Raw genomic sequence first — 22,327 nt, 5'->3', positions numbered from 1 at the left:
CAATTCTTTCTGTCACCATCTGACGCCGGCAGAGTCAATCATCGTGAATTGTAAGCATCCTACAAAGTATTACTACTATCAACCCACGATAATTATGGATAATTATGTGTCAAGGATCCAAGCAATTGTTAAGCAAGACCCCTCGAGTATCTGGAATTTCGTCGAGCAATAAAATTCCATTAGGGTGAAGGTGGAAGCTAGGCACAAATGACTGCCACAATGGCGTTCATTTTTTTCAACTCTCTCCCTCACCCCTCGTCCGTAAATCAATAATTTTGCGAAACAATGTGAAGAAAATGATCGTTTTCGCACACTTCCCATCAAGTAATATAAACCAAACTCTAATCGATTACTCACAATTATCGAAACAGCTTTAAAAACCACTCAATAAAATTCCTGAGTCATAGCGTTTCATGTCATTAAAATCAATAGAATAAAATTGTGTTGATATCAATACTATTATTATTTCTACGTTTAATGGGTCTATAATGTAAGTTTTAGCAACTTTAACATTGGGAAAGAAAATTGTATTGCAGAGCTCGGCCTTTGCCTTTGAGGGCACCATGTCAACACCAAATTTAACTTCCTGCAATGCTGCAGAGTCCACCAGAGGCACCCGCGAAAGAGAGGTTGACCGATGACAACAGGATTTCAGAGATCGTTCACAAAGATGTTGAAAATCAGCGGAAGAAGAACACTGCCTTGAGGTATGCCGGAAGAAATGCACAATGATTGAGAGTAGGCGGAATTAACCATTTTAGAAGCGGAACGATCCTTCAGGTACGAGAAGATCCACTCCGTGGTCCATTCCGGAAAGCCCATGTGTTTCATTTTGTCAATAACGAGAATGTGTTGGCCCCGAACATCGAGTTCGGGGCCCAAATTATGGCCCCACATGTATAAGTAGAATTTAGAGCATTAATACAAAGTCACGATTCGGGTAGAACACTCGAGAAACCACGAAATGTAAGCAAATCTACTATGCATTTTTTTTAATGTTTAATAACGAATAATTGTAGTTAATTATAGGAAATAGGAAGTATCCCATGTCGGGCACACGTACAGAGCACTGAAGACTGCAACATCCCAATTATGAGAACACTTGTAATATTAACCTCGAGCCAACCGCGAGTAATCTGTTACATATTACTAACATAGTTGTAAGCAAACATTGTCAAAATATTGAACTCCCGGCCCCGTTAGGCTGACGCCACATGAGCCTTAATAAAAATATATATTTTGGATAAAAAAAATTATAGAAAATTTTAACCGTGCCATCAGAAATACACGCGTTTGAAATTCACAAACTTGATTATCTCGTTGCTAAGAAACAATCATTATCAGATACAATTTTAGTTCTCGATTTTTAAGAATAAAAAAAAAGTGTTGCCGCCACGTAGAAAACATATTTAATATAAGGAAGTTAATTTACGTTTACAGATTTTTTTTTCAAAAGTGTGCTTATTTCATCTAGAAATCTTAAAGCTTTCTGAGGTGTTGTCAGCATGCTTGAAGTGGATTGTATATTGTATCATAGTATGCGCCCCATCGGTGCCGCAAATTGAGCACACAAACAAACAAAACAATTTTATGTGTATAGATTATTTTTAATTTTTAAAAAAGAAATTTCACGAAAAGAAAAGATAAAACAGGAAGCATGAATTAATATCTGTAAATCTATACTTGAAACAGAATTGAGGAGTAAAGTCTATAGAAAACATTGAAAATTTTAAGTGATTTCGGAACGCTGTAGCTTCGATGTAAATGATTACAAGAAAATACATTTTTTTAAAAACAACAAATTTCAAGTTTAAGGATATCGTATGTACAATCCGAGTAGATTGAGTGTTTTACGATTTTTTGTAAACTGATCTCAATATCTCAACTCTATTTTTTAATGAATTCGGTTCATACTGAGCATGAATTTCACATATACATCTTCGACAAATATGTATAAAAATAGCAGCTTTCTCTCTTTTGAGCGATTTTTAAAATCACGATGTGGAAGATATCACAGAATAAGCTTCTGCTCCCGAGGACTAAGATTTGATCTGTACGCGAATAACAGCTGAACGGCAATTTTGACATATCGTTAAACCTTCTACTTCACTGATATTGCTCACTCACTTTCCGACAGGTCTGGATGAAAACTGATCTAGATATTTTATACGCATACACTGACAGCGCGCTGTACCAGTCAAACGCCACTGAACTGAAAATACTATTTCTCCATGGCATAAACGTCTTGGTTCTCCGAAAACCTTATAAAAAATGCTATACTTCGAAAAAAAACTCGAGTTTACGATTATTTTGTGTTGTGTCCGCAGTGAGCGTTCCGCGAAAATAAAGTGTTTTTTCCAGTGGGAATAGTTTATGTAGTCGAGCACACTAGGTGCGAAACGAGAGGTTAGCACCGGGAAGACGTTTTTCCGGACAGTGAGACCGGTAATAAGCTGAGCTGAGTAGGTTTTCCAGTGTAGTAAAAACTCAGTTATCTTCGTTCGCGCGGTGCGTGTGTGTCGTCCTCGTCTCCATCACAGAGATCATTTATGTGTATATAGGGAGAGCAATATAATACCAATACAATAATCAAAAGCACCTTGAGATCAGTCCCAGAATTGGAAAGACATAAGTATTTTGTTCCGGGATTAACAGTGATTCGGGAGAAAATGCATTTGGAACGCAAATTGTGTTCGGTGCGGCTTTGGTCGGTAGCAAAATAGACTACGAGGCGACAGGACATTGGGTAATGTTTTGATCGAGTAATCCATCTGCCCAGCAAGTGAGCGAGGTGGGGAAGGACGAAGAAGCCTACAGCCGCTGGTTGTGAATAAGAGCTTTGACTCGATTCATTTGAAGCTAAGTTCGAAAGTGTGCTGGAAAGAGATAGTGCCAGGCAGCAACATTCAGGACTCGGATAGATGAATGAAGCGATGGTGTAGCGCTTCCGGGATGAAAGATTGAAGCGAGATTGCGTGACTTGTTCGGAATGAAGAGCCTCTACAGAATGCATTTGTAAGTACTTTCCCAGGGAAAAGCACTTCTTTTGGTTATCAATTATAATTTTTCTATTATACCAAAATTTGTATCTAGCTTTCGAACGTAGACGAGAATGTTAGGTTAGTTTTGGTGGAGTGATGCCAGATTCTGTAGAGTGATAAATAGAAAATGATTTGTTGTGAGCGATATATATAAATTCTGCATTGTTATAAGGCGGTCGACCAAAACAAATCAGTTGTATAGGCACTATCGTACAACATCGTTAGGAGATGAATAGATAAAAATTGATAGGAATTGTCTAAATCACTGAAGCGGATTTATTTCAAACAGCATATATTGATATATTCACGATACAGAAATGAGACAATGAGGAAAATAACAATTTTGTAGCACAACAAAAAATTTTATATTTAACCCGTGACCCGTATTAACTCTTATAATAGCATTGTGTATTTATTCGGTTATTTTTTTGGCAATATTCATTGTATACATGTAATTTTATCGAAGTAAATGAAAATCAGCAATCGGATAGAAAATGAGTTTTGTCAGAAAAAATGTTGGTAACTATGTATTTACGTCACCGTAGCGCTTTTTTTTTATGAATTTACTTTTTCGTGAAGAAATTTATTCTGAGATCAATGTAATGTGGCGAACTTCCCATTTAACGAGGATAGGAATCCGAGGCGATCCCAAGCCGCGTAGGTGATTATTAATCAATCGACACAAGAAAGTTTAAAGATGCTGTATAAGTTGTGTTACGTGAATCAACCCGTTAGAAGGATGACTAATATTTTAGGGGAAAGTATTATTTTTGTTCTTTTCAAGTAATCAACAAACCGATGAGCGTGTGCAAATTCGTACAATATGAAAAATTTCGCATGTAAAAAATTTACTTATGAATCCTGCGCCGGTTGGCATGTAAAAAAGCGTTAACAAATTCATGCAAGATAATGTGTTTGAGCGTACAAGTCCTTCAAATTCGTTTTTACTTGCTCTGTAATTGACACATATACACTTTGCGTTTTGAAATTCGTTGGAGCTTGAATGATAGTGTACATTCATCTACTAATTTAATTCAAGAGATTACATTAATCTGGTAAAAAGTCACCAGGTTTATTTATCACAATGATATATATTTTTTTTAAGTTCTGAAGGAATTCGAAGGTTTTTTTTCAAAAATTAAATATTTTGTTTTAATGACTGTTGAATTTAAATTTGTTGGAATTTTGATGAGAAATTTTGTTGGAATTTTGATGAGAAAATTTACTCATTTAATCGTTTTAGTTAGGTTCGACCGAGCATGAGCAAGCGTCGGACGGCATATGTTTGCCCGGTTAGTTTTTTGCATTGAAATATTGCGTCACCTCTACGGCTTGGGGCTGCCTCGGCCCCTCATTCTCGTTAGTTAAGGACTTCACCCCCATTACATTGATCTCAGAACATATTTCATTAGGAGAAAAATTTAAAAAAATACGTTCCGGTGGAGTTAATACGTATTTACCAAAATGTTTCATTAGTGACAGGCATTTTTTTTGTTAAAAATAACCTTGAAAGATGAAAATTTTGCATTGAAAGATGAAAATTAGGATAAAAAGATGAATGAGGAATCCATTTGCTCAGTTACTGCTAAATGAATATATTATGTTACTATTTGGCAACACTTGCAATGACATATCTTTCCGTTTCGCACTTCTCCCAATGTTCGAAATTTTGTTATTGAAGGAGCTTCCATTTTTATTTTTCTCTCTCCCTCACCTTCCAAAATAAAATATTTTTATTCGCACGTTTTATTGAATTCGTGCAGCACTTTTGCTTGCTGCTGCCGCTACCGAGCGAGGTGAATCTTTCATTTCATGGTGTGCGGCGAGGTACGACGTTTATTAACCGATGTTCTTTTTTTCTCTTCACGTTTCCCTTTGCTTCATTGCTGCCAATGCGTACGAAAGTGCGGAGATATGAACCTTCATTGGGTGATTATTTTGATGTGCATGGTTGTATCTGTTTCAAAAAATATATATTGTAGCCTACCTAACTAGGGATTCCAAGGAGCTACCTGTAACGACTGTCAAAGTGAGATAATCTCGGATTGTTGTTGATAACTTTACCACGAAATCTTATCATTGCCCGGGGAATAGATAACAGCGCGAATCGTAGAATTAGTACATAAATTAAATCTATCCTAACATTGGGTCTGAATAGCAAAAATATTAACATTCTCTTTTATCTCCCTACAGATTATCATCTCACAATCAATGCAGCGAACGCGAAACAAACAATTCTATGATATGCCTAGCTGATCGGCCCCCGCGAATACTGTTCTAAATGCTCTAGTGAAACTATAATAGTAAATTGTCTTGAACGAACAAATAGAAACAGCTATTCTTGCTACATAGCATAATGTGGAGCGCATAAAGCATAAGTTTGCCCGAAAGTTTAATATAAACCGTGGAAGTAATAATTAGAAGAGCAATAACATTTGGTAATCCAACAACGCATGTAGAAATCTAGTGACTGTGGCGTGTAGTGAATGTGTAGTTTTAATTCTAAGCATATCTTGAAGAAGGCATTGTTCAAACGGCTATTCTGTGGGGAATACTGAACAGTTCCGCACTCACCTACGGCCAACCCAATAGGTGTGCGCGTCTGTATCAGAGATATGACACATAATCTAGGAATGGCGTCTTATCGTCTACCAGGCCCAGGATTGGGATGTCCACCTGATTTTAAATCGCCATCGGAATCACCGCAGTTACCTATTTCTGCGCCGAGCCAGCCGAAGAAGCGAAGAAAAACTTCGAACGCGAACAATGCGAATTCTGGGTCCTCGCAAGCAACGCCGACCCCCTCGCCGCAAGATTTACTGCCACCACCTCCCACCGGATATGGTGATACAATAGTTGCATCGAATCCATTTGATGATACACCAACACACAGCCCGTCGCCTCATTTGGGTCATATGCATCACGGAGGTCCGGGAATGATGGGTCATATGGGCGGAGGAGCAATGGGCCACGGCGTTCCGATGGGGATGACTCACATGGGTATGCATCCACACCATATGGGTGGTCCATTGGGCCATCACGGACCACCACACGGTCCACCCCACGGTCCTCCTCACGGAGGTCCACATGGCGGGCCAATGCATGGTATGCCACCGCATGGAATCGGCCACGGACCTGGGCATGGTTCTCCTCATCATGGCATGGGTCCAATGGGGCCAGGGGGTCCACAAGGTCCTCCAATGCGTGGAATGAGTCCAATTGGTATGGGTAGTCCTATGGGTCATCCCATGCACATGAATGCAGGTATGGGACAGATGGGTAGCATGGGGCCACACGGACCTATACAGCGAGGTGGAATGAGTCCGATGGGTACGATACCAGGAGCCCAAATGGGAGGTTTAAGTCCGATGGGTGGTATGAGTCAAAATCTATCACCAATGGGAGGCCCAATGGGTGGAATGTCACCAATGAGTCAGCAACAAATGAACAACAAATCTGTGGGCAGTCCGATGAGTGGAGGGAACATTGGTAGTCCAATGAACTCGATGCCTGGTATGGGATCACCTCATAGTGGACAGGGTCAAATGCTCGGAAGTCCGATGAATACGAGTGGCGGTCATATGAACAATGGACCGATGGGTCCTCCCATGAACAGCCCTTTAGGAAATGGTCCACCAAATCATGTTCCTCTAGGTCCCAACTCGGCTGGTCATAGTCAACCAGTGTCTTCTGCGGGAGCAACCGTTGGGGGGCAAACATCACCGAACGTGGCCGGCGTTAACAGTAACAATAGAATGAACTTACCCAATGGTGCAATGACAAATCAGCAATCAGGGAACCTTAATCAATTACCTCATCAGCTGGGTCCTCAGTCGAATAATAGTCAGCAGGGTCCGGGACAATCTCAGCAACAACTATCGTCCCAACATGCGAATCATCAAGTTCAAGTGAGTCAACCCAATCAGTCACCATCATTGGCAGCGAACCAGCAGCAGCCACGGAATCAATCGCCTGCCGCTCAATCACAGCCTCTTCCACCACATCCACCACACCCGCAGCAGCAACAATCACATGCATCTCCAATCCCTCAGCAATCACCTCACGGTCACCATCCGCAGGGTCCCGGTGTTAACAGTGGCTCTGTAGGACCTGGTCCTGGTTCGGGAGGAGTACCTGGCGGTTCCGTTGGACCTGGAGGACCTCAGCAGCAACAGCAAATGAATCCAGCGGGTGTTGGGCCAGGTAACAATAGCTTAGGTGGAATGAACCCGTCCGGTATGGGATCCGGTGGAATGGGTGGTATACCACCAAACTCGATGGGAGGCATGAATCATCATCCACCGCACCATCCCGGCAATCATCCTGGAAATCATCCTGGAAACCATCAACAAAACCCTCACATGCCACCGTCGTTGGCCGGAGCGGGAGGACCAAATAGCATGCATCATCACATGGGAATGCCCCCGCACGGGAACCTACCACCTGGCCATGCTGGTCATAGGCCATCGATGGGTCCAGGCGGACCAATGGGCCCTGGTGGTCCTGGAGGAATGAGCATGGGTGGACCCCCGATGGGTGGTCCCCTCGGTCATATGGGTGGAATGGGCGGCGGCATGGGAGGTAGCCCACTACAATCTCCTCACTTGATGGGCGGACCGATGGGAGGTGGCCCGGGTGGCGGTCCTGGGCCAATGGGGGGACCAGGTGGACCCATGGGTGGACTTGGACCGCCGGGGAATGGACCTCCGAATCATCATCATCACATGGGCATGTTTGGTCCCAAGCCGATGCCGGTGACGTCGGGGAAGCTGTATCCTCCAGATCAGTCCAAAGTGTTCAACCCGCAGAACCCAAACGCACCTCCGATCTATCCCTGCGGTGGCTGTCATAAGGAGGTGCACGACAACGATCAAGGAATTTTGTGCGAATCGGGGTGCAATTTCTGGTTTCATAGGTAAGTATGTTCATTCTGCTCCTTAACATTTTTTCTTGAATATATGACTGGCTTTCAAATTGTTTTCAAACCCAACATGAACGTTCAATTATTGACGATGATTGCTCCTAAGGGTTGTGCGAAATTAACGTTGGGATCTCTTCTCGATTTCACTTGTATACAGTAGAACCCCGATTATCCGCGAGCGGATGCTTCGCGATGTGGATTATCCGCTGAAGTGAGTTCTATAATGGTTCTATAGAACATTCCGAAATTTGTCGGTAGGTTTTTGATCTTTCGGTTTTGGCTTTGACTTTCACATTATTTGTCTTCTGGTATACACGACCTTACAGATGAATAGTTGAATGATTTCTGTATTATAAATATATAAAAACATGCATCTTCCTTTCTGAGTTATTTACCGTAAGGTGTGCATGTTTATTCGACAAGTCAGTCGAACTGACTATCGTATCCTAAGTTGTATAATTGAAATATGAAATGTTTAACAGCATAGAAGCGAACGATAGTAAACCACTTCCTTGTTCCGTGCTGAATGTTTGAAGTGTTTTGTGGGACGAAAAGCATCAATTTATAGCATCATATTACACATCATGCTTTTGACGATTTATGGTCCTTGAAGACGGCACGATATGTCACATTCTTCCACTGGTCAGCAACGGTGTTGCTTAAGTAAATCCTTCAATGATTTGCCAACAATTTCACATTCGCATTTCTCGAAACCCGAAGCAATGATACAACTAGTTTGGGTCGTGGTGCCTTCGATAGTATCGCTAATGCCTTGAAAAGTTGTATTAGAAGTAAATCTTCTGAAGTGAGTGAAGTGAAGTATACAGGTATGTTGGTTATTGTTTAAGGTATATTTGAAGATGTATTCTCCATTTTTTGAGTACACGGATAATGATTAATACGCTGTTGACAGCAGGATGCGGAGATGATGTCTGAAAATCAGTACCTTTCTGGTGGTATCGGTTCGGAAGCAACGAGGTGTCGCAGAGCGAATCCCAATGAATATTTTGAAACTTTAGGACAAAGCGTTACACCGTTACATAGGGGTTTTTGAAAATTCGAAAAATTACCAAAATAACTGCCATTTTTTTAAAAAATGAATTATTTTTCATGAAAAATCGCCGTTTAGAAGCTCATAAAAAATCGAAAAGATTAGATATAAAGAACGGCAATGTAATCCTTTAGATTTGGGGGGTCTTCGTAGCCACTTGGTTACGCGTTCGCTTACCAAGCGATCGATCGTGAGTTTCAAACTCAGGGCCCTCAATTGACCATCTTTGTGTTGTTATAGAATAACTACGTCCACGCAACCATCATCAGCGATGGAGATCGATCCATGGTCGAAATAAGATCGATGCATCCATACAACTGCTCTGCTCTGCAAGAAACATCGGGCTGCTGATCTATAAATAACTCTGTTTCCGCTGTCCGGTATGCTGAACAATGGAAAACAGATAGAATACCCTTACGCCTAAATGGCTACTATTAACTACTGTGTAATTTACAATTTATAGAAACATAAACATATGTACATGTACACGATTAAAACCCGGCTCTGTTACAGCTAAAATGCTAATGAGCCTAATAAATAAATAAATGGGATAAAAAAAAAACCCTTTAGATTTATGCCCTTCATTTCAACATGCTGATAAAAAATTTCAGCCGAATCGGTCGGTAGATCCTGAGATATCGATACCACCAGTTGAAAAGACATGGTTTCGAGAAAAACCCGTATAAAAATTCGTGCAGCAATACTATATCCCTTGAGGTGACTTCATACTTTAGGTTGTATTTTTCCAACGAAATTAAATATTGAAAAATTGTTTAGGACAACATTTCTGAGGGCACAAGCTTCCCAAAGATGCAAAAAACAAAAATCCGATTTTTTTCGATTTTCCAGACCGGGGTCCCTCCTTAAACGGTTCCATTGTGATTAAACGTAATAATAATAATAATATCGAAATTGTTCTGTCGTAGTGAATCTAGTCTCAAAAAGTTTTTCATTGTTTCAGTCAGAGTGTACCATGTACGTATAAGAAGCCAAACAGCTATCCTTTTTCGGCATGAGACTTGATGTTTTTTGCAATTTTGATACGTCACAATATTGTCAGAGAGTAGCCAACATTTGTGAGAACAATGTTGTACAAAAAACAGGAAGTGGGTTATATCTATGGTATAACCGCAAGGGTGACGTAGGACTATCGTTGATTTAGAGATCATTTGTTTGAAGTTGAATCTGAATTCATTCTGAATGAATGAATATTTGGGAGACTTCGAAAACGAGAGCGTTACGTTGGAGTCACAAGGTTTTATGCATTCAATATTGGATACGGAAATATCCTACTGATGGGGAAGAATAATTTTCAGAAGCTATCCTGTTTATTGCGATTGATTAAAAAATCACAAAACCAAATGTATTTGGTCACAGTGTTACATGGATAGAAAACATTCAAATAAACTCTTTCACATGAATGTAATTTTAAATTCCCAGAGGAACTGGCAGATTATTTTCAGTAACGATTAGATATTTCCACAATTTCCTCGATACTGGAAGCCCACCAGTGGTTAATGCTAACTCGATAACCATCTGTTAATAGCACTTGATTGAAACATATTTGGTCACAGTGTTACATGGATAGAAAACATTCAAATAAACTCTTTCACATGAATGTATTTTTAAATACCCAGAGGAATTGGCAGATTATTTTCAGTAACGATTAGATATTTCCACATTTTCCTCGATACTGGAAACCCACCAGTGGTTAATGCTAACTCGATAACCATCTGTTAATAGCACTTGATTGAAACATATTTGGTCACAGTGTTACATGGATAGAAAACATTCAAATAAACTCTTTCAGATGAATGTATTTTTAAATTCCCAGAGGAATTGGCAGATTATTTTCAGTAACGATTAGATATTTCCACATTTTCCTCGATACTGGAAACCCACCAGTGGTTAATGCTAACTCGATTAATATCTGTTAATAGCACTTGATTGAAATATATTTGGTCACAGTGTTACATGGATAGAAAACATTCAAATAAACTCTTTCACATGAATGCATTTTTAAATTTCCAGAGGAACTGGTAGATTATTTTCCGGATCCTTCTCGATGCTGAATGGCATCCAAACGGAAAGAATTCCGCTCGTATATGTGTGTGTGTGTAGCGGCTGCTTCGAGATCTTCCCAGGGAACCGTTTGTGGCATCACTCTCCTCCTGATGGATACCCTTCTGGCCTAAGGTGCACAAACAGGCTCTTGGTGACACCGTTCATTCGCGCTTTCATGATAAACGAAGAGCGAGCGGTGCTCGCTTATATACCGATTGGTGATTTCAATAGCCTGTTTTGAAAGCAATTTTAAGACTATTGAAACAAGTTTTTGGATCAGAAAGTAACAAGTATAGAACGCGTAGACATTTTATCTTTCGAATGAAGTGTTTATCATACCATTTCGTTCAGTTGTTGAGGAGCTATTAACGCTCAAAATCTCGGTCTCCGGCGTAACGCTTTCGTTTTCGAAACTTTGATTTTACACCCCGGTATAGAAATGAAAGACGTAGTCCTACGTCAAAAAATTGTATGGTTCGAAAATTGCAGATCACTGAGCTTCATGTTCGTTTTTCTCGAAATCGTAAAAATGTCACATGGTCCGGTCTGACTTAACACCGACCATTTATTCTCACTCGTTTACATATATTTTCACGTGATATAAATCCATCCAAGGCGCCTAGACGTATCCCCTAAGGTGGGCCAATATGCTAAAACCACTCTGCAGCCATCTTGGAAGTGTACTGTGTTTTGTTTGTAAACAAAACACAACACGCTTGTGCACAAGCTTGCTCGTCATCAGTCTGTCCCTTTCACGCTTCAAGCAAATAATTCCCTTTCTGCTTTCTTCCGTACTGTTTTCATATACCGCTCCCCTTATCAAGAAAATTTTAAATTAGCACATAAAGAAATTCCGGCAATTCCACGCTAAATCAGCTAAAAAACAGCAATTTTCGACGTGACTCTCTTCGATTTTGTTGTAACTTTGTACACATTGATGGAAGCTACCCAAAATAACAATTCACATTATCATATGATCAAATTAAATCACGACTGATTTTTTAAAAGGGCGCATTCAAAATCATTGAGCTTTCTTCCAAAAATCGTAACATACAGATGTCTAATTAAAACATGTTGTTTGTCAAAGTTGTTGTAAAATAATTGAAACATTTAGGAAAAATGTTAATAAACTGTTTTTACACAAATTTTACACAAAAATTGAATTTAATAAAAACCTTCCTATACTCGCGCATAGGACTGACAGACCGAATCAATGGTGGCTGAATCAAATGACTATTAAAACTGAATGAAGTTAAATAAAAAATATTTCGGGAGTTTTTTTTCATTCAATTATATCTATTTCTTTAAATAAATACTAACAACGCCTAAAAATACACAATAGCAATTTACGAGTTACGATTTTTCGCGTGAGTATAGGAGTGTTAAAAACATTTATATTCCAAAACGAACCTTAGTCGTAATGTTACGCATCACTATGCATTTTCTAATATTTCACGAACATGTTTTTATTTATATTAAATTAGTTATATCTCGAGAACGGTTGGTCCTCGGATAAAACGATGATAGTTTTTTATGTTGAAACGCATGTTGATTCTATTTTATATGTTACTTTTTAAAAATAGTTACGGATTCAAAAAGTATTGAAATTTCAAAAATTTATATCACTACTAGCTAACCCGGCAAACTTCGTCCCGCCCATTTACTTGATTAATTCTCGAGTAATGCAGAAATTTGTGTTTTATTTGTATGGCAGCCACCCCTAAGAGAGGGGGGAGGGGTATCTAACCACCATAGAAACATTCATTGCACCCTAAAGTTTCCATATGCCTAATTTGGTTTAATTTGCTTGATTAATTCTCGGGTAATGAAAAAAATTGTGTTTCATTTGTACGGGAGCCCCCTCTAAGAGAGGGGGAAGGAGTATCTTAACACCATAGAAACATTTATTGCATCCTAAAACCTCCACATGCCAAATTTGGTTTCATTTGCTTGATTAATTCTCGAGTAATGCAGAAATTTGTGTTTCATTTGTATGGCAGCCCCCCCTTTGAGTGGGGGAAGGACTGTCTAACCATCATAGAAACATTTATTGCACCCTAAAACTTTCACATGCCAACTTTGGTTTCGTTTGCTTGGTTAATTTCCGAGTAATGCAGAAATTTGTGTTTCATTTGTATGGCAGGCCCCCCCCCCCTTAGAGAGGGGGGAGGGGTCTCAAAATATCACGAAAACCTTCCCCGGCCCCAAAAACCTCTACATACCAATTTTCATGTGGATCGGTTCAGTAGTTTCCGAGTCTATATAAATCAGACAGACAGACAGACATCACTCCATTTTTATATATATAGAAGATAGATTTGGGTGAGTTTATCACGGCACCACTGTACATCAGCCTTTGTTAAATTGGAAGTGTTTTCCAATAAAAATATACAAGAAAATATCGAAGGGGAGGTGAGTTTCAGTAGACTGTACATTTCGTAGTTGCTTTTCGTGATTGTCCTGAACCAGCGAAATTGCACAAAGAACACACTGAATGATGCTTGGGAGAAGCAAACCATTCTCATTGTGCAAGTTGCGGTGATTAGAACTTTAAATAGTCAATAACGACGCCGGTCACGTCCTTACAGTCACCAGGGGAAGGCATAACATGGTTCCCTAGCGATTATCATGGAAGGTATAGTTGTTAGTGGAAAAAGGTAAGAATCAGGATTCACTGAGGTAAGTGATGTGCTTGTGTAAACGCAAACTTTTGATCAATTGACGACGCGAAAATCATCGAAGGGGGGTGTATTGAGATATAAAAGTTTTAAATATTGAATCCAATTTTTGAGTAAGATTTTTTAACAGTACATTTAAATTGTTATTTTTCCTAAATGGGTTATTCATTTTTCAACAACTTTGTGAAACATCATATTTTAATCAGACATCTGGATTTTGAGTAACGGTTTTTTTTTAAAGGAAGACCTTCAAAATCATTGAAACGCCCTTTTAAAAAATCAGTCGTAATTTAAATTAGTCATATGATGATGAAAATTATGATTTGGAGTAGTTTCCATCATAAGTATCTAGTTTCAAAATAATCTGAGATGGGGTCAGCGGCCGGCTGATTTGGGGTGGAATTCCTCTATATTGACATTTACGTGTAAGGAGTGTATCGGAAAGTAGTCTTAAACATTTAACACGTTATTACACACAAACGGGTGATTTTTTTTGTCGTGTAATTAGAGCACGCTTTGTTTACATGTCAAAATCAAAATACAAGTCATTTAGTCGCGGTCAAAATTTGCACGTGTGGCAACTTTTTTCCACAAAAGGGACTATAAATGCTCAAATTTATGTGGAAGAATGCTTGAAGAAGAGATTGCTTCCACTTTATAGAAAGCACGAGGTTCTTCCTCTATTCTGGCCGGATTTGGCATTGGCTTTGTAAAGTTTCATGATAGCTTGATGAACCTGACCCAAAAAATCAATGAATTTGCCACCGTTGGCGCTTATTAGACTGCCTAATGATTTTTTCCTACAATTGAATGAAAATAAGCGACTAAATTCCAAGTGAAACACAATTTATTTCTTAAGCTGCATTATAAGAACGCAAACTTCTAAATAATGTCTGTGTTATTGAAATTTTTGAGTCTGGTTTACACTAAAGTAAAAATGGCTGCGTTCTAAAATGAACCAAGACCGACTCAATGGCTTGGCATTTTTTTTCGATCGAAAATGAATCGCTAGCAGAGAATCTTGATTCATATGCAATTGAGGATCATTTTGCTTCAGTTAAAGCATGCAAGGTAAAGATTTGACTATAGAATAAGCGAAGCTGGTAATGATTTTTTCTAACCTTCCAAATGCGGATAAACTGCTCAAAGCAATGCAATTGAGGATTTCTTGGTATAAGTGAGTAGCTTTCTCGAAATATCAGAAACTGAAAGTTATTGAAAAAATCGAATGAAGTGGTATTTTTTTGGGGCGTCATTTTCATAGTTTGCCGGGGGCGCTGTCTACCCTTACTACGTTGTTGCTCATGGTTATTATGTTATTGTGTAGCATGTAACAACAAACGAATACCAATAAGCCTTTTGCAAGATCATATTTGTGCCAACGAAAGTGAATTATTTAGAAAAACGTTAAATCGGCAAACACTACTTGGAACAACTACCGTTCGAAGGAGCGAAAAGCATCAATTGCAGCCGCCAGATGGCGAGGAGCATGAATTACAGCGCTGGCGTGAACGTGTTAACAAATATACAGCGTTACAGAGAAACGTATCGTAAAGACAAATAAATAACTCATTTGTTCCGAATTCTTGTAGATCTTACTATACATGTGAGAATGGTTTAATATTGGGGCTTAACGGGTTAAAATATACCACAGTGTGAAACCGGGACATATATTTTCAAATAAAGGTAATAAAGAATAGCATGCATTTAGCACAGATTTTTTAAACACAATCTGTTTCCGATATTCTTAGGAGTCTTTTCTATGGTCATATTGGAACGTATCTCTGGTCAATGTCAAACTTTAATTATGAAAATGATGATAGCCGCATAACAACAAAGAATTGTGACAAAAAATCGCATGCTTTCCTCTTACTTCTTAACAGAACGTGCAGCGGACTAACGGATGCGGCCTTCAACTTTATCCACAATGAAGTGTATGCCGAGTGGTGCTGCGACAAGTGTCTGTCTTCCAAAAACATACCGCTGGTAAAATTCAAGCCGTAGTCAACCATCAAGCAGCGGCAACAACAGCAGCAGCAGCAGAAGAAGCAAATAGACAAGATGAACGATCAGCTCCAACTGCTTCTTTGGTTCGGTTGGAAATCGAATGAGCGCTACAAAATGCGGCTGCTATTTGGAATTATTGTTTGGGCGTTTTGGTTGGTGGTATGGTGGTCATACGATGCGAAGAAGACAGATTTTATCCGTTGCGGCTAAGAGTAAGCTTGTAAATAGAATTCATGCACATGTTTTGTATAAATAGAGCGAATGTGTGTCTAGCATGCATGATGACGCTTGATTGGGGAGAATGGTTCTTCCAGGGAAGTTTTGAAACCATTAGAAATAGCTAATTTCGCTGTCAAGGATATTGATTGATAACAAAAGCAGAAACATGGAAGAGAGTTGAAGAAAACAGCGACATAATAGTGTTCTTAGAGGAAACGAAGGGAAATAAAGCAAATGCAGTAGTTAGTTAAAAAAACACAGAAACGAAAATAATTATATACAAATGTGGAAGCAGAGCGCCATAGTTAAGTTGTTTTTTCCTCAGCACAACACTTGACCGTTGCGAGCGAACAATATATAATGACTAAAAGCAAAATAAAAATGTTTTCTATGGAACAAAAAGTTGCGAGAGCGAGAGATAAGAGAGCAAATCATATAAAGTTTAGGTTTATAGCGCGTTAAGAAAATAAAAACAAAAATGGCCTTCTCAAATATATACACATTAAGTATGGTTTAAATATTATTTAAAAACGAAAAAAAGCAGAAAAAATAACTGATAAGTAAGTGAAATATTTAAATTATTTAATAAACGCTATTCCTGATGAGCGAAAAGTTATAAGCATACACTGGAAAATAAGAAAAGTCTGTACAAAGCGTTTTTTTTTTCGAAATAATGTATACTTTGGAAAATAAAGAAAATGAACCTGTGAAAATTCAATTAGTGGGTAAAAAATTATGTGTAAAACATTACTCCAAGTCAAATGCAAGCTGATAACGAATGTTATATCATGGTCGTTTAGCTGAAACATTCATAATATTGCCTGGTCAGTGTTTGTTGAACACAATAGTAAAGGAGGAACACATACATCAATCCTGCACCTATGTAAGATTGAAAAAAACTCACGAAATGAATGCAATATAGACTGTACAGCTGCAAAAAAAAATCTTTTCCCAACTCGAGAAATGGACGAGAAAAAACTAGTAAACAACATGCCTCAGTTTTCTGATTTTTTGTAGGAAACTAATGAAACTGTATCTCCTCCTCTAACATCGGTCTCAATTTTTTTTTTTTATTAAGTTCCAACACCTCTTCTCCGCGATGTTAAGTTGTATGATATGATGCAAACAGTTGTCTTGTTCATCTCGGAAAGGACACCGCAATCCGAACCTAGTTTTTAGACGGAAGACGCTCGTTTTGCTTCAGTTCGCAGGCTGAGTGGAATAAACTAATTTAATAACTGTATAAATAACGCAACAACAATGAAAACAAGAGAGATTATTTACTAACCAGCGACACGCTTATTGCCTTTCGCGTTCGTTCTATTTGTGCGTACGTTTACAACTATCATTTAGTTAGCTTCCTACTTTAGGACCCTCGGCATAGATGGACGCTTGATAAGTGTACGTAGCTCGATATTCAAGCCATGGTTCACGAATCCGAAATGCGTCTTGTTCTCAATCACGCAAAAGGACACAACGTTCAAAGTAAACTAACAAACCGAGCAATATGTGCGAGATCGAAAGGTTGATTTAGGGGAGGTTCGAAGAAGAATGATACAATTAACGAATTCTACTTTGTGAGAGGACGACAGCCTTTTTTAGTTAATTATTGTAATCTTAAACTATTCAGTTTTTTTTTGTAAATATAGATTTTAGTGAACATTACTTGTTATTTTTTAATATAACCAATAAATTTTAATCAATACACAGTGAGATGTCATACAATTTTAGAAAATAATGAGAACCACAACGGTAACATACATTTTTTTTATAAGATTTAAATTTCAATAGTTCAAATGCCATCAGTTTTGTTGATGAACCATATGACCACCACGAGCCCGTTTACAGCGATCGATCCGTTGGACTCAATTTTGCGCTACTCGGTCACACATTTCGACCGGAATGTTGAAAATCCGTGTTGGATGTTGTTTCTGATCTCTTCTCAAGTTGCTGGTGTGTTGGCATAGACCAGTGATTTGACATAGCATCATAAAAAGAAATCCAATGGTGTCAAATCGCATGAAAGAGGCGGCCAATCGACAGGTTCATTTCTCGAAATAACACGTTCATCAAACTTACTTCTCAATAAATCCATTATAACGTGCGCTGTGTGGCAATTGGCACGTTCGTGTTGAAAGCACATATCATTGATGTTAAAATCTTCCAATTCTGACCAAAAATAGTCTTCATCATCAACATCTCGTGATAGCGTTCTCCAATGACGGTAACATGACGGTCGATCTCATCGACGAGGAAGTACGGCCCAAATTTGCGGATGGAATGGTGTTGCCTGGAGCACATGTGGGTTTGCATCTGACCAATAATGCATATTTTGCTTGTTGACAAAGCAATTTAGCTGGAAACGAGCTTTATCGATGAAGTTGATTTTGTGATGTAAACCATCATTTTCTTCAAGCTTCGCCAGAGCCCAAACGGAGAAGTTTCGGCGCTTCATATGGTCAAGTGGCTTCAGTTCATCAGTCAATTTGATCTTGTAAGCATGTAGCCCAAGATCTTTAAGCAAAATACGTCACAATGAGGTTTGGGAGATGCCCAGTTCCTGGGAACGCCATGCAATTGACTGATTTGGGTCATTTTGGATGGATTCACTATCGGCTGCGATATTTTCGTTGCTTCGTGCGGGGTGGCTTCTCCTTGGCACTGGAACATTCCTCTAATAGAGAATGATTTGATATCGGATATCGCAACCAGATGTCGACACTGTACATCTGTCATCGCGGGTTGAGTGTCATGTTCATAGATATTCGCCTCCAAAAGGCTGGCATATCCCAATCAACACAAATTGAGCGTGGGCAGCATAGAAAGGACTCAAGCTGTCAATTCAATCGTCGCAGTTCTCGAAAAGCTTGAACTCTTGATCGTTGGTTGGAGTTAAAAATGGATTAGGTTGACCCCAATTACGGCGAACACATGAAAGAAACAATCTTCAAATCAAATCATTCAAATCATCTATTTGAAGAAACGGTGTTTCGTAGGGCAGTAAAGATTTTCGAATTGTTTTTTTTTGTTGAATTTTTGTTATTTTTGGAAAAGTGTCCCTGAATAATTGTTCGCATATGTAACTTATTTATTTGAATTAATCTCTCTTTGTTTTCATAAAATCGAACTGAAACCACACTCTTCTTTGCTCATCGCAAATCGGATTTCAGAATGCAGAAGTCGATCTCGTTCGGATTGCAGAATGAAAAGTCGATCTCGATCGGATTGCGAAATTTCCAAACTCGTTCGGGTTCCGGAATAGAGGTCTAATGGGAAAGCGCTGTACAAAAATATTAATTCTATGTATTAACGTTTTGTGGTCGTTTGTCTGCTCTCAGCCAACACAGCAAGAAACCTCGCTAATCTTATATTTTACTGAACCAAGCATTAGATTATAATATTCCTAAACGAAGCTTGATGTCTAGTGAACCTGTTCATGAATCAATACGGTGCTACTATGAGTAATAGATAACGGTACTAAGTATCAAACAAAGTCAAATAGACAACACAACACATAGTGCGTTGAATGCATAGGAATTTTGGACAAAAATCATAACAGACGAATTTAGCCATTGTAACACTTTGGTGTGGTGGAAAAGATTGTTCATTAGTACCAAAACTACTGTTTGCATAAATGTCTCATGTAATTTGTATTATCGCATAAGTGTGTTAAGCGGCGAAATTTTTGTTCATCTAAAGTTCAGATCACTTCAGATACGTAGAAATCATTATTTGAGTAACTACTGGTTTAAATTATGTTGAAGTAGTTGTTTTTAAAGAAAAAATAATTGTTTGCATAAGTGTCTTATGTTATCTGAATAATCTCATGTTAAAAATACCTTTGTTTGTTAAAAGTGAAAACTCCTGATCTTTTCGGATACACATTGTTGGCATTAATTACACATTTATTGCATCAATGGCAAAAGTGTATCATGTTCAATGGATAATAAAAATAAAATTATGTATTGATTATACTTCAAATGATTTCCTTTTGAAGACTGTTTCGAAAGATTTCAAAGAAAGGTTTTATATAAAAACGTTACATTAAAATAGATTGTTAATACATTTACATTTTTTTTTCTATTGTGAACTATATATACGTATTAAACGTATATGTAGTTCACAATAAAAATAAAAAAAATGTTAATTTTTCATAATCTTGCATGTATCACTGCTTTTTCAAGGAAAAATAATTCCAACCAGTACGATACCCATACCCTAATTTAATACGACAGCAAAGGGTTAATTCATGCTCAAGAAGACCCAGAAGTGACATTTTGGAACTCAGTAATGGCGCTACCTACCGAATAGGAAAAGTTTTTTTTCTATAAACAGAATTTCTTTGATGACATTATTTATCTATCGAAAACCAATGAACGAACAGTAGGCCATTAAAAAAAATCGTGACCGGAAAAAATCGCCCCGGAAAATAACAGCAACAGCAATCGCTCAGAAAATGTGTAATGTCACGAGCAGAGATGCCAACCTTCCTGATGCTTAAGGATTTAACAGACTTCTTGGCATGTTCCCTGATATCCAGACAAACACTCAATTTTGCCTGATATTTATATTTTTACTTTTTCAGTATAAAAATTATCCATGATCAATATACTGGGATCCCTGCCAAAGTTTTCATGGTTTGAAATGATAAATGTCACAAAAGCTTCCGGTTTGCATTTGTAAAATGCTTACGTTAAATTAAATTCTCCTAATACAAAGCTGTACATAACATTTCATCATACATATTGTCATGTATTGTCATTTATGTAATTATTATGGGTGTAAGGTCAATGTTTCGAAAACGAGAGAGTGACGCTGGACTGCAAGGTTTTGAACGTTAATACCTCTTTTCCGGCTGAACGGAGTGGTAAGATAACCAATTCATTCGTAAGACAAAATGTCCACGAGTTATATGATTGTTAATTGTTGACCCGGAAACTTGTTCCAATAGCATAAAAATTGCTTAGAAAACAGAACCATATATAATCTCGCATACACTCTGGAAATCCACTCAGTTGATGCGGCGATGTGAGATGAGGACGGTCGCACTCAGACGCCTATGCATTATAGTCTTCTTTTCCAATTCTATTTCTCTTCTGCAGTTGAACCGAACGGATGGGTATAAATCATGGCGCTTCCTTTGCGTTCGTTCATTTCTACCTCTACTCTCGTACCACGAGGACTCGTTTCATTGGGACCAAGCAGACAGCTCGTAAATCTACCGGTGGTAAGGAACCACGAAAGTAGCTCGGAAAAGCGCACCAGTGTGAAGGAAGGTGTGAAGAAGCCACATCTCTAACGACCGGGAACCGTCGCTTTGCGTGAAATTCGTCGCTATCAGAAGTCGACCGAATTGCTGATCCGCATGCTACCTTTTTGCAGCGTTTGGTTCGTGGAATTGCCAAGGACATCAAAACCGACCTGCGCTTCCAAAGTTCTGAGGTTATGGCACTGCAGAAGGCCTATTCGAAGATACCAATTTGTGTGCTAAGCCACGCAAAACACGTCACGTCATGCCCAAGGACATCCAGCTGGCCCGTCGTATCCGAGACGAGCGTGCTATTACCTTAACATATAATCAACGGCCCTTTTCAGGGATACCAAATTTGATAGATTAGAGTTCAGAAAAGTTTCTGCAGACCGAACTGAAAGGAGCATTTAGCGAAAATCGTGGTGTTGATGATAATTCGATACCGATGGTGCCATTGACTATGGATTTGATAATGAAGACTACGAAATATATGGCATGATGTAGTGGATATTTCACCATATCGGAGAAATCACTTTGATGAAAGCTGCATTATAAAATTATTTGTGTACGAATGCCGCAACCGTTTGCGGTTTCTAATTGTTGGGAAAGGGCATTATTTTGCTGAGTAATTCCAAGAAAAAATCCATTTCTTCTTTAAGCGTTAATCATTCTGCTTCGGATCAACGAAATGGTATGATAATCATTCCATATAAAAGATAAAATGTCCAAGAGTTATATGATTGCTAGTTATTAACTCGAAAAATTGTTTCAATAGCTTAAAAATAGCTTTGAAAACATGTTGTTGAAACCATCCGTATGTTGCACGCCCCTTGGAAACCCATTAATCGTTATTGGAATGTGAGATGGGGAAGCTCACACTCCCACGTCTATGCATTAGGCTGTTCTCTCCCAGGGTACATATATGACAAGGTAGTCTGGACTGACTAGTGCATCAGTAACAGTGAGGCTGTGACGTGTTAGCTTTCAAATTTATGGAGCAGTATAATACATTTGTCCAAGTAAGTTATTTGTATTCTGTTTTAGCTTAATGTATATATTTATTCATTGCAGTGTAAAGATAACCTATTTAGATTC

At 38.6% G+C, this 22,327-nt stretch overlaps 1 protein-coding gene across 4 annotated transcripts; it reads left to right on the top strand.

The window, feature by feature from the left end:
• The first annotated feature begins 2,221 nt into the window (after window positions 1–2,221).
• LOC129777241 (protein pygopus-like) lies at window positions 2,222–17,690 on the top strand. Of its 4 annotated transcripts, none has more exons than XM_055783402.1 (3): window positions 2,222–3,015; window positions 5,235–7,956; window positions 15,639–17,690. In XM_055783402.1, exons 2-3 carry the CDS (start codon window positions 5,657–5,659, stop codon window positions 15,757–15,759), a joined length of 2,421 nt encoding a protein of 806 aa, XP_055639377.1. In that variant the 5' UTR covers window positions 2,222–3,015; window positions 5,235–5,656; the 3' UTR covers window positions 15,760–17,690. The 4 variants fall into 4 exon arrangements, with proteins under 4 accessions (XP_055639377.1, XP_055639379.1, XP_055639378.1 ...); XM_055783404.1 differs by lacking the exon at window positions 2,222–3,015 and adding an exon at window positions 4,748–4,868; XM_055783403.1 differs by lacking the exon at window positions 2,222–3,015 and adding an exon at window positions 4,947–5,070.
• Window positions 17,691–22,327: the final 4,637 nt, after the last annotated feature.

Source organism: Toxorhynchites rutilus, chromosome 3 (genome assembly GCF_029784135.1).
Source record: "Toxorhynchites rutilus septentrionalis strain SRP chromosome 3, ASM2978413v1, whole genome shotgun sequence".
NCBI classification, from domain to species: Eukaryota; Metazoa; Arthropoda; class Insecta; order Diptera; family Culicidae; genus Toxorhynchites; species Toxorhynchites rutilus.
This window is presented reverse-complemented; position numbering and strand designations above follow the sequence as displayed.